Source organism: Rhea pennata, chromosome 2 (assembly GCF_028389875.1).
Source record: "Rhea pennata isolate bPtePen1 chromosome 2, bPtePen1.pri, whole genome shotgun sequence".
NCBI classification, from domain to species: domain Eukaryota; kingdom Metazoa; phylum Chordata; class Aves; order Rheiformes; family Rheidae; genus Rhea; species Rhea pennata.
The window spans coordinates 47,451,589-47,465,788 of record NC_084664.1 but is presented as its reverse complement, the minus strand read 5'-3'; the positions used below and the strand labels follow the sequence as shown (position 1 = coordinate 47,465,788).

The 14,200-nt window shown below is 34.6% G+C and overlaps 1 protein-coding gene across 3 annotated transcripts in view; it reads right to left on the bottom strand.

The window, feature by feature from the left end:
* ATP2C1 (ATPase secretory pathway Ca2+ transporting 1) overlaps positions 1-14,200 on the bottom strand; it is a 51,930-nt gene that overhangs the window by 23,293 nt on the left and 14,437 nt on the right. For all 3 annotated transcript variants that reach the window (XM_062569409.1, XM_062569410.1, XM_062569411.1), the window contains 7 exons: positions 11,936-12,046; positions 11,159-11,275; positions 9,395-9,484; positions 6,619-6,654; positions 5,646-5,707; positions 5,190-5,298; positions 533-688 (listed from right to left, as the gene is read on the bottom strand). In XM_062569409.1, coding sequence (XP_062425393.1) covers positions 533-688; positions 5,190-5,298; positions 5,646-5,707; positions 6,619-6,654; positions 9,395-9,484; positions 11,159-11,275; positions 11,936-12,046 — 681 coding nt within the window. The remainder of the gene's footprint in view (positions 1-532; positions 689-5,189; positions 5,299-5,645; positions 5,708-6,618; positions 6,655-9,394; positions 9,485-11,158; positions 11,276-11,935; positions 12,047-14,200) is intronic.

Genomic DNA, 14,200 nt, shown 5'->3' with positions numbered 1-14,200 from the left:
AAAGAGCATAATTTTTTTTCTAAAAAACACTGTCACTTCTATAAAACAGAAGCTTACATTCTGTACTAAAGCATTTAGTAATGATCAGTAACAACTCAGCACAACAGCTGTCTAACATCAGCTAAAACATTATTTTAGTTAGGGATTTTCAAACTCTGATATGTGAATGTTGTTCTAGAAGCCAAATTCCACATCCTAGAAGAGAATTCACATTCCCCCCTTCCCTCCCTCCCAATAGATTTGAGCACTGTTGGTCCTAAATAAATTCTAGATAAAGCAGCAAGACTCTGCATCTGAAAAAGCACTAATGGGAGAAGTATTGCAGTATATGGGAGAAGTACTGCAGTATATGGGAGTTAAAAGTCATCCATATCTAGTATAAGGGTGAATTTCTATTACTCTAGAAAAATCAAAGTATACGTAGTCATTAAAGTAATTTTATCAATGAACAGGTAAACTTTAAAAACAAGAATGGCTTCTTTCAAACAGTTAAAGAATGCAGAATATTCATCCTTATCGATAACAATTTTACCTTTGCTTTTCCACATCTGACCAGTGTTCCCATGAAAGCAATATTACTCCTTGAAGTTAGGTCGCCATTGGTTGCTGCTGGCTGAGGAGCTGTAGATTTAGTACAAGGAGTTGTCTCACCTGTGAGACTAGATTCATCAATAGAAAGATCCATAGCCTTTGAAAACAAAATATACAAACTTAGTAAAAAGTATTTTAGGCAGGGTTTTATAAGAGGTCAGAAGTGATTATAAGAATCTCCTGACATTTACCATTAAAAATATTATATCCAATTTATTCATATGGTAGGCAGCCATACATTAATATCAACCATGTTGTAAGGATCAATGAAACAAGTAAATAAAAGTCACATGAACAAGCACTTGTACAAAATATTGCAGCAATGCACTTGCTTTGCAAAGTCAAAGTTTATTCATAATTTGATTTTTTTTTTTTTTATAAAACTGTTGAGAGGTTGCAATTGTGATACACTCCGCCACCAAAAAACCCAGTTAACTGGGAATGCAAATGTATGTACATACTATCATTCCCTCAATTCTCTGATCACTTTCCCCATCATTCCACCTATTATAGCCCATTAAGAATTAGCTATCGAAAATTCTATTTTATACAATCATCCATAAAATCTCAATAGGAAAAATGTTATTCAGGCTACAGTCAAAACAGACTGTAGAAACAGAAAGGCTGTCATATTTTGGTTTTAGGTACTCTCTCTCTCTCTTTTTTTTTTTTTTTTTTTTAAGCAGTAAGTGAGGAAAGAAGGGGGCAGAAATTGGAGAAGGAAAGACAAGAGAAAAAGGATTAGTCCCTTAGAGCTACCCAGCTGTGTCCAATGGACAAAAAGAAAAAAAAACAAGATTTGTTGCAATATATAACACAAAGCAAAAAAAAAAAAAATAGTAAAAATCTAAATAAATCTAAAGAGAAACACCTTTCACAATTAATATAAGTACTTCTATTGACTTTAATGGGTATTGAATAGCCTTTAAATCATGAAAAAGCCTGAATCACAAATCTGTAGACAAAGTCCTAAGTAATTCTGCATTATTAAAAAGAATAAATCAAGTAATTGTGACCAAATCACTAAATTGAGACAATCTCCTTGAGGAAAACAGGGTTAAAGGCTGCACAATAAAATTCCATTGTAAAATCTCTTTGAAAAGGTAACATTTACAAAGACTAAATGCAAATCAGTTACACTGCACTTGGTACCAGCACACTATACTAGATCGCTCTGAGGTTTAAGGGTTTTATTCTTTTTTTTTTTTTGGGGGGGGGAGGGGGTTGTTTGGGTTTTTTTTGTTGATGTTGCTTTTAGTGGCATGCTAAGTCTGATACACTCCAGCTTTAGCTGGACTACAGAATGAACATAGGCTGAGAAATCAAAAATAATTTAGTCAATGTTAAAAAAGAGGATAGTACCTTTACTAAAGTGCTTTCTGATCAGTCAAATCCCTCTAATTCCTGCTATTCTCTCAAATAGTTACCAGGGCAGTACCCATTTTTAAAAGGTTCGTGCTGTATCAATAAAGGAAAAGGGACACTTGTCAAAAACCACAATGAATTTTTCACTCAAAACCATTACGAATGATTAATCCCGGAAAGTTCTATAGTAATTGTCTATCAGTGATGTATTCCTCAGACTCCAAACTGAAACAATATGAAGATGCCAAAGTGCTACTATTGAGGTTTAGCTTTAAGCTTTGAAATATTTGTTTATCATCACTCCTAAAAGCATTTTTGTTCAAAGCCTACATTGCTACAGGCATGTAGTATTTTGGCTTTAGAGAGGATTAAGATAAAGCTCGATGGACTGCTCATTAACATACAGAAATTTTAGGCCAGAAAAGGTTTTCAAACATCATGCTTTGGTATATGAGATTAACCTCTCCCAGGGCTAGTCCAATAAATAAATTTCTTTTCACATACATGGAAGACTTCAGAAAGCAAGTAGTGCTTAATTACCATTTCTGCAATTTTCCACAACAGTATCATCAATTAGAATATGCTGAGAGATTTAGCTCTTTATCTGAAAAGATGACCTTTGTACAATTTTTTTAATGTCCCTCTTCCACATAACACTTAACAGGTAGGGACTGATAGAGATAAAATAATTTTTCCAAAACAAGTGACATTAAAGAACAACCAATGCTGTTAAGCTATACACTTATTTGGATGAAATCTGAGCTTTGTCAAATGAAAATGTGAGTCAAAGATACACACAGACATTGTTCTAAGATTATTTAAACACAGCACATCATTTTGCGAGTCATTATCTTCAATACTTAATCCTTGAAACTTTAAAATGCAAGAAAATATATATTTGGCACTGTTTATATTATAAATTTAATAACAACTTCCAATTTAAAAAAAATTATATTGTTTAAATCCCCTCCAGGCACTTGAATCTTTGTATTATACAGCTCTACAAAAAATAACTATCAGGCTACATCCAAGGTAACCTGGTAGGAAGTGATATTTTGTCCAAATAAGCTCCTCAGGCTTTCCCACTATATGCACAGGGGTAAAACACAGGAGTGAAAGAAAAACAAACAGATAACTTAAATTGCTGAAGCTGGGTGAAATCCCATTTGCGTTTTAAACCGCATATATGATGAATGGAGCAAAAGGGACAAAAGTATATGATAATGTAAATTAAAATTGTATCAAGTTATATAAATAGTGCAGACTTAACCTTTTTCTTACCACTGCCAAGGTTTTGGCAGTTCTATAGGAGTTCAGTGCACATCTACCTTGATTTGGGCTAAGCCTCTTCCCTATGCATGGCATGCAATATTGAAGTTATTTAAAAGAAAGAAAAAACAATTCCAAACATGTGATGTATTCACCTTTTATACATTAGACGACCAAAAATGCCACTTCAGACTGAAAAAAAAAAAATCAGAAAATCTGACCCCACAAGAAATACCACTTCAAATGAAAACGCTCATATAATCCTCATGGATATCCAGCATATAGAGTATATTTGCTTCCCCTTTTTCTTCCTCTCTCAGGAAGATCTGACATGAAACCTCTCAGAACCAGTTGCTTTGGTAGTAAGTCATTACTAGAACACAAATTGCATAGATTGTCTCTCATGCTGTCTGCAATTATATATCTAAGCTGAAAATATCTGCTGCCTTTTGCTGTATTTCTAGTGTAAAAGACGCCGTTTGTATGGAAATATAAATAAAAGCATCATACTTTTGTGATGATCATGGTCAGTCTTTTCACAAAAAGATTAGCCTTCAAATTTCTAAGAAAAGATATGCACATTCTGCCACATAGGATTTAAAATACATACATAATTATATATATATACACACACACACCCCTATGTATTTGCATATATAACCCCAAGTGTGAGAAAAATTTCCAATGCTAGAATGAGGCAACTGGTTATCGCATGCTCTTACATTCAAATAGTTTGCAACAGTAGTTGAGATACAGTGTATACGCTGCTCTAGTATGAGTCTACAAAAACTTACAATCCCCCTTCTGCTTCCCATTGTGAGAGCTGCAAGAATGCTACTACCATAACATACTATGAGCTTATGAGCAACACAGTAGACGCTGTGGCAACACCATTTTTACACTCACGCAGAAATGTTGGAAGTCACAAATAGAAAAAGGTACTAGCCAGAAAAACATTAAAATACAGGCTACACTACAGATGCTAACTACAGATGACTCGGATAAACTTCCGAGACTGACATAAACTTGTCTCAGAAACTAAATAGTTGGTTGAGGCTTTGTCTGTATCATAGATACATACATACATATATATACATACACACACACACGTGCACACATATACATATATATGTGTATGTGTGTGTATATTACATATATCTATACATCTAAATCAGCAATGATTAATTCAGTATCAGCTGTGGATGCTTCCAAGAAATTCAGCTCAGCTTGTCCTGAAATTACTTTAACACAATGGCCCAGACACATTATCATCCTCAGAATGCCCAAAATCTGACAGAAAAGCAAGACGACATTCTTTAGCCAAAATCAAAACAAGCAAGAGGAATACATATTCCACTTTGTCTTTGGAGAATTTGCAAGTACTGTTACAGTGCTATTGCTTCCACTCAGGCACTTCCAGCAGTGATAATGTTATTAGTCAAATATTTAGCAAACTAGAAGACTTAGAGAGAAAAGATTAATCTGGCACAATTTCACAAGTATTTATTCTAATATTCCATTAGCAGAGAACAGTGAAATGACACCCTATATATTAATGCAAGTAAAGATTCAAGATCAGTTGCAAACAGCAGCTAGATATCACATAATTCAGACTGAAAATGATCATTTTGTAACTTTTTAACACTTGCAAAAAGAATTCAACCAAAATTTTCAAGAATGAATAACATACATAAAATTCAGTAAAACCTGAGATAGTCGCAAAAAATCCCGTTCTGTCATTTCCTATATTCAAGAACCACAAATATTGTTATAAGTGAGGATTTTCAAAGCAATTACACTTGGAAGCTGAATTACTTTGAAATTTTTATTAAAATAGTGAAATAATTGTGAGTTCCAAACAGTAATATTTACTGTCGTTCAACATTCAGTGGTCATCCTTTCTTTTTATGAGACAGAGGGAAAGAGAAGTTATTAAATGTTAAAACAGTATATTAGGTATATACCTCAAATAATCGTAGATCAGCCGGGACTCTATCTCCAACTGACAGGCAGACTGTATCACCTGGGACTAAATCTCTTGCAAGTGTATGTTCCACCCTACCTTCTCGTACACTGTAGGCGAAAACATGAAGTCAAAGTGCATAAGAATGTCTTCTCTGGCATCTTGTCTGAGAAAAGCTTTCAAAACGTTGACTACATATTGCAGCTCATTTTACTCGTTTTAGAAGTCAACCAAATAAGATTTGTTTTGCTGCTTGTTTCTTTAAGTTATATATCAGCAACATCATCTGGAATGTTCAACAGGCAAAACTGTGGAATAGTATTCTAGGCTCAAAGCAAAACATGTTTTAAGTCACTATAACAACTTGATATCAAAGTGGTAAGTTTTTTATAACCCTACTCAATTCAGAGTAAATCTAACACTAAATTTAGGACTGGAAGAACAGGCAATTCCATACCAATGACATTCTGGAGGCACAAGTTTACTAAGCTCTTCAAGAGATTTTTCTGATCTGTACTCCTGTGGACACAGTAAAAGCACAAATAAAGCAGAGAATGTTTTAAAAACAGGCAAAAATTAACAATCACTAAGATAAATCCACATCTACTGAAATCTATCTTATTAGCAATTTGTATTTAGGTAACATTCCAAAGAATCATTAAAGGGATGCCATTCAACAGTTCCATATTAGATACTTTAGATAACAAATATAGTTCAAGCATTGAAAATTTTACAAATTTAACAATTTGCTTAGATGCACTTCTTAAGGTCAAGATGTTCTTCCCATTTTCTCTCATGCCTTTTAACACTTGCAGAGATGCTAATTCATGGCTCAGACATGATCTAGTCCTACAGTTTAGCAAGTTACTGCATATCAGCTGTACCAAAAATACTGTGTTCATACTCTTAACCTCTGGAGAAACAAGGTAATATAACCTACCTCAAACCTCAAAAAGCCGATTACAAAATTAAAGATACTGAGCATAAACATAAAGCAATTTTGGTTTATACACTGAGTATTAAAGGTGCGTATTACAGAACGATAACAACTTCTTTACGCCTTTGCAAATGACTGGAAGAATCATTTTGTAAAGTTTCCGCAGAAAATTGCAGCCAGTCACATTTTCAAAATCTATTTTCTGTGAAATGAAATATTTAAGAGTAGTTCAGCACTGTTTAATCTGAGTGTTCTACACAAGCACTCTTTTATGGTAGGCTGTAATACTTGTATGGATACATAAATGTCACTGTAGTTAAAGCAGAACAAATCATGCACTTTAGAAAAGGCAAAAGGCTTGGATCAAAGCACAGAGCACTTTACTCAACCATTCACAGCTGCACAATGTATCAGGACAACTACTTCAGTCTTTTATTAAATAAAAGAGTTTTATATAAAAGCATTGATCTTGTTTGGACAGCAGATGTCTTACCTGAACAAAGGCAACAGTAACAACAATGAGTATTGCCTGCAAGAAAACAAAAGCAGGTAAGATAAAAGAATTTCAAATGGCCATTAAAGTGATTTGCTTTTGCTTAATCATATGTTAACAATATGGTTTGGAAACATGTTCTTTTTCAAAATCACTGACTTTCCCTCAAGTCTGTTTAAAAAACAAAAAGCACTATTGTTTTACATCTGTACTAGCAACATCCAAGAATCTCAATAAAGTGATTTTACTAAAAATAAAATTTATAATTAACTACTGATTTGGAAGAAAAGGTTCTACTGACTGGAAAATAATCTCTACTCCGCATTTCTAAAAGATGAGCAAAATAGAGCAGTGGAGATCTTTGACCGAAATAAAACAATGGTCTGAGCGAAGTATTGAAGTGTGAGTACAGAAACATCAAATGAAGCAGAACAAGGGTTAAAGGAATGATGTGTTAACTGCTACCAAGCATCAGAGACGCGGCTTCATTCAAATAACCAGATTCAAAAAGGTCAAGAACCATCTCTCAAAACCAGAAATAGGTTAGTGAGATAAAGAACAAGACTGGAGCCATAAAACATCTACATAAGGAAAAGAACAAGGAGACTGTCCAAGACTCCAGAGGTCTGAGACAAGACACTGAGGCAGAAGACCTCCAACAGCCTAGGTCCCAAATAAAAAGGCTCTAGAAGAAAAGAAAACCCACATCCACAACACCCGTTCCTCACTGTGCATTAAGAACCCAAGAAAATTAATTAGGATTGAATAGTAAGCCTTCCCTTCTACCCTGCAAGTGATCCTGGTAACACACAGGCACTTCAACATAAACATCACGGGGTTAGTGAGCATGTGATCTGACGTGTGAACAAAAAAAATCTATTAGGAAATGAATGTGACCAAGATCAATTTTTTGTTTAAAAAAAAAAAAAAATCATCTTCCCCTTCTACACAGTCTCAGATTGAGTTCTATAACACTAATGTTTTACAGATCCACACAACTATATACTAAAAGCACAAAATCTATTAATTAAGCCTCTAAAGTACACATTGTAATTACCAAAAAATCAAGATGACTATTTTACAGAAGAAATTTCTTTTGCTAAATTCTTGAATAATCCAAAGGCCAAAATCAACAAGTCTGCGTTGTTTTGACAGTAACGTTAGCCTTAACAAATTAATATTAGTTAATAACTACATATTTCCCATCCTCCCACAGCATACTTTCACCATGGTTACACACACATTTCTTTCAGGGGTGACGTTACCTTCTACAGTTCACACTACCTGTGACAGTCACATATTTTTGGTCTCATGTCAGTCTGAGTTTGTCTACGTGCAATGCTTTGCATCAAGAAACCAGTATTGAAGATACGTAATTTTTAACCCACACCGGTTCTCTAATCCAGTTAGTCACACAGATTTACAAAACATTTATATTAGCCGAGCGAAAACCGTAGAAAAAGCTGCTTAAAAGAAATGCTACCAAAAAAAATACATGTCATTAATCTTCAACAGCATATTACTTTCATTGCTAAGGCTCTGCGCACAAATATACAGCCACAGGAAAATTGCACTGTCATCTGAAAGGAAGCTATAACAAAACTTCATTAGCTGATAGAAAAAACAGGCATTAATAACTACAAGACAAAATGGTGGCTTAACCAGACGCTAGATGTGGCAGCACGGGGGGAGGAACACAGACACACACACACGTACACACACAATTAAGGAACTTTAACTCAACTGCACTTTTTCCTCTGTATTTTTAGACATCAAAGTTCACGAGGCAACTTAAGCACCCTTCCTAAGTTGTGGCACAAAATAGAGAAATTATCGTTCTCTTATACTAACTGCAGCCTTCTCTTCTCATTGCCTTGCTCAAAAGGGATAAGAAGTAATAGAGACATAGTAGTAGTAACCAAGGAGAAAACCACACAGGAAATAATTCAACTTTAAGGCAAAGCAACAATTAAATACATTTCTTAACACAATAGAACATTCCAAACACTATACTCAAATTCAAAATTGTAAGGTTTTACTTAAAAGAAATCTATGGTTTATCCAGAGAAAGCTAAAATTTCTAAGGAATAAGAGGTGCTAGGAGCAAAGCTCAAGTTACCTTAACTACAGAAGTAAAACTCCTCAGCATACACAGTGAGGAGGTCAGCCAAGACAAAAAGCAGCTCAATTATCATACAGCCTTTCCAATTCTTCACTATCATCTTTTCCCCAAAAAGGACAGAAGGGATAATTTTCTTCTCAGCATTATTTGTACCAATAAGCATTATTTGCTCACTAGTTTAACAGGCTATTTAACTGCAAATTCATACAAAATTCATTATTTCAGGTTCTGTCTTCTGCTGTTTCTAAAGAGTTCACTTTTCTTCATCGTAATTAAAAGGATTACATATTTAAAGGAACAATTTTGCCATTTACAATTTTAATTTAGACCATAATTTAAGATAAGAATTGAAGACATCAAAAATTGCTTCTCAAAACAAACTAACTATTGATGTTTCAATCATTAATGAAAGAGTAAATATATAAGATGCAGCCAGATAATTATTAGTCAATATAAATTTATTTTGGTACGTATTATGGTTATCAATCAAGAACAAACAATATCCAGAAACATGCTTAACTGATTTAATGTTAGCATGTAATCAACTTCATAAATTAGAATCAAATGATACTACCCTACATTAGCATTCACAGAACATCAAAAGTACATGTGGACATCAAACACTCTTAAAGAAGATAAATTTTAGTTCCTTACCACAGTGATACTGACAGCATCATCAAACTGATGCATTATAACACTGATGACTGCAGATGCCAGGAGAAGCATAATAAGGGGATTTTTAAACTGAAAGGAAACAGAAGAGTAATTCAACAATATTCTGACAGAATGACCATTTCACCTCTCCCTCAAAGCACATCAGACTTTAATTATAAAATAATACCTCTCAAACGCAACAGATCAAAGCCATCAGTACAAAACAAAATCTGACTATAGTTATTTCACAGAATTTACTTAAGCAAGCTTGCTTTTTTACATTATTAAAGATTCTGAATGAACTATATTCAATATATATCAGGAAAAAACTGTTTCTTACATTTCTTAATTTGTATTCTCTGAAGGTGAAAAAAATAAATTATTTCCTGTACTTGTTTATATTGCATTTCAACACAAAAAAAAAAATATCCAGAATGTCCTTGAGATAAGGGGCAGATCTTGTTCCCAGCAACTTATCACTATCAAGGCAGGTTTCATAGTTTTCAATTCATATTTCCTCAGGTCTTTTGTGTTTTGGGTCCTCCCTCCCCTCAGCCCCCAAGATACAAGCCTTCCTGTGAGATCATAAACTTACTTTAGATTTTAAGAGTAAATAACAACAAATCTTGCTTTTACATGACAGTTGGTTGCCAACAGAGTCTTTTTTAATGGAAAAAAAAATTAAAAAGAGAACATTCCAACATTCTAAATTGAAGGACATTCTATGAGCACATATGAAAAGCAAGTACATTTATAGCAAATACGTATCTTAAACTCTATTTAAATAGGCCTAGATAACCTATTTTAGAAGTGTTCTGATGCATTTGACACTACCCATGGAAAAATAAAAGCATTAATGACAGAAGACAGCTAATATGTAATGATGTTCCCACTCCTGTCATCAGCAGAGAGCTGAATATATCTCCACAGTCACTTCATGTAAAACTGTTTCTCCAGAATTAATCATCTATTACTTCAGGGTTTAATTTAGAACATAATTATACTGTGGCTCAGATAAGTTACAGAAAATACTGACCAAAATATTTAACATACATTAATTTAAAAAACAAAAAACAAAAAACAAAAAAACCCACTCCACATAACTATGTGAAAGTTACCGTACTTGGTACAGCAGACTTGGGAAAGAAGACATTTCCCACCATTCAGAGAAGCTGCGCTAGCTCTCATATATAACAAGCCAAGCTCAACAGAAAGAGTATTAACACTCGACTTTTGCCAGTTCAGCTTAACACGACAATCAAGGCTGGCCCCACCTCCACTCTCACCTCAATGGCAATGGTTTTGCTTTTTAAAATTCCCTTTGTCTATCAAGGTAATTGTACTTAATGTTCCAGTCAAACACAAACCAATGCTCAGTCATATGCATTTACAACTGACCACAGAGGATAATTCATGCTCAAGCCCTGGCATATAGGGAACTTTATTCTGCTTTTCTTGCCCTCACACTTGTTACAAACAGCAACATTCTAGTTAAGAATATATACTCCCCTAAAAAAAAAAAAAAAAAGAAAAAAGAAATCATGTGATTAAAACAGACAAGAATCTAAATAAAAGCTTTTTCAAAAGGTAAGTTAGATATAAATTACAGAAATCATAACTTATAATTTTACTAGAGTTTACCCACTGTTATCAAAATATGTTCATGCACATGAAAACTAACGCAGAGGAAAATGTATAAAAGATGGATGTTGAAATAAAGAGGTGTTGTATTAAAACAGAAGAAGAAAGGATGAAAATCTTCACCTGGGAAATATATTTTTTCCACAGTGGTTCATCTTCACTAATATCAAATTCATTCCATCCATGGAATGCCCGTCTATGACAAACTTCACAGTTTTTTAAGCCATTCTGAAGATTAGCCTATTAAAATACACAAAGAATAGTACAAAGTCAATGATAACACTGATAAGCTGTATTTCAAACAAAATTCCAACACCACAGTATATGGCCTTAGATTATAAAAACATGGCCAAGATCAGAGAGACAAGCTTGGTACTAATGTGTGTATGAGAATAAAAGCTAGCTAATGGCTATTTTAAAACCAGGTTTGCCAGTAAATAACAGATTCAACAAAAAATTCACAGAAGCAATACAGAAGCAGATGCTTTTTCACAGCTCTAAATGGCTGTTGATCTTCCCTGCAGAATATCTTCAGCAAGCCAAACCACAGGCATAGTTCAGACTCTTGAGGATTATGCCAGGAGTTCAGTTCCTCAGTCAAATGAAAGCAATAGCCTCAAAGTCTTGGGTTGTCAGTGCTGAGCACTTATGGTGTATCCTTCAGGTAGTCAAGCATACAGAAAACAACAAAAAGGACCATCTACATGGGAAATTAACACAGATTCAAAGGTTTGTAAATCTGTCAATGGGTAGCTTTCTTATCCTGCTCCTCCACTTAAGATAGATGCTGCCAAAATGTATTAAGGAATCCATAGAAAAACTGAGTCAATAGCTATGAAAAATATCAGACATCATTTCACAACATAAGTGCAGCCACATAAGAAATGCAAAATCATTTACTTGCAGAATGCTTGCAACTTCATCAACTGGCAATTCACTTGCTTTTTTTGAAGACAGTACAGGAATCATTGTCTCATTGTCACCATCAGGGATTTGTTGAAGACGTGCAACCTAAGAAACAAAATCAAAGCTCTTAAGAAAGGGAAGCACTGACATTTTGTACCAAACAATACATACTAGAGTGATGTAGTATTAATGACATTAAAAGATATTTTTCAATAGTAATCTGCATTGTTTTCAGCTTATTTTTATGCAGTACCATCTGCAATAATAAAGGCCTGGACATGCAACTTAGAAGACACTTTCTGCACTAACATGTGAAATGATGGCAGATATCCTAACAGTTACATATATTCATAATCCTGTAGCTCATTCCTTTAACACCTGGTGAAAAAATAATCACTTCAGATAAATTTCACTCCCTCCTCCTACTTTCCACTCATCAAGCTGCAGTTTGTCAACAAGAACTAGGTCTACTTAAAGAACGAAGAAATAACTTTAAGACCATGAACAAGAGCACAGACATAAGCAAAGTCATAAAACTTGACTACAGTACAGAAGTTCCAAATCAATATCACAAAAATATTTTCTTGTAATTTTAAGAAAACAAGTTGTCAACTGCAGAACAGCTTATTAGGAAAAAATATCAGTAGCAGAGCTCAGCAATGCTTTGATACTTAATGAAACCAAGTTAGAGTTTTTGCTTATTAAATATGAGAAGCTAAAATGATAGTTCTTCCTTCCTTTACCCTCACACTAATTTAGTGTACTCTTTACACCCACGATTAATAACGCAAATCTTGTCTAGTCTGTTTTTTGCCCTTTTATTAACTGAAAAACACTTAAAATGCAAACTTACACCACACAAATGTTTTTACTGCTACACCTGAGCAAAATTTGAATAGATGTTTTTATGCTTTATAAAAGATAACAGTGGTTTTGAATCACCTTTACAGACGTTACCATCACAAAATACTTAAATCTCAACAATGTGTCATAAAATTTCACTAAAAAACCCCCCAAATCTCCTGAAGGCATGATGATCTGTTTCATACTACACAGTTTGTCTTGTACTCAAACAAGATAGCTGAGATTAATCCAACTCCATATTCGTTCTCCTAGCTGCTTACCTAAATAAAGACCTCAGCCTGCAGGCCTAAGAGTACAATGAACTAAGGTGAAAGTGCTATAGTTAGAACGTGCACGCTTTCTCTTAAAAGAGAAACTTATTTGGCAACTCTCCGCCAAGTCTGACACTTGCCATGTCATTCCTCAGGTGAAACAGTCAACCACAAAACTTGTCCCTTTACTGGAATTCAACAAAAAGCATGTCTAGAGACTAAGGTACAGGGCTGGCGATGTGCGGCATGGGTCTGGGCTCCTGGGAGAGGGGACAGGAGGCAGAAGAACTGCACCTTAGTTGGGCACTTGCTGACCTCCAGGTGGGCCCCAGCTCTGCTTTCAGTGGCTCGCAGCCAAGGGCACTGACAGCTGAGCTACTGCAGCACAGCTCGGCAAGGCTCCAAGGAAGGGGGAGCTCGGCTACATCCTACCACGTCTCACCTCCAGATCTGGTAACTCATGCTCCCGACACAGTTCTTTGTTTATGTTCTATTCTTCAATATCATTTTAAGGGTACGTGCGAGCCAAGATGAAAACTAGAAAGTCTGTGGCCACCTTATTAGAACACTTTAAGAGATCTGACTTCGATCTAGTTTAGCATTGGGTGGGTATTTACTGAAATTTTATGTAAATACACTGATGTAAATATTTCTTTAAAAAACAGTGAATATACATTATTATATGCTATAAACATGCACATTTACAAAAATTATATAGCAAGTTATCATTTCTAGTACTTTCACATGGTTCAAATAAGACATGAAACTAGGACAAAATATTTCAAATCATGGTTCCACAAAATATCAGATTTCTATTTTGCAACATATACTCAGGCAAAACCATTTAATGTACATTTAAATTAATTTAAAAGAATCTCACTAATTACTCTCAACAAGAGGGGAAAGTAAATTTCTATTCCTAATGAGAGGGCTCTTTGCCAAGTCCAAAGACACTTTACATAAATGCTTTCTAGAAACATGAAAGCCAGAGAAGGGTAAGTGCCCTAACACCAACAATCTTGCACTATTCTGGGCCACAGGGACTGACATTTGCTCCACAGCCTAAGGTTTCTCAAGAACATAGCATCAACAGATTCCCCCTGCAAAATAAAATTATACTAAAGCAACTTAAGCTGATCATAAT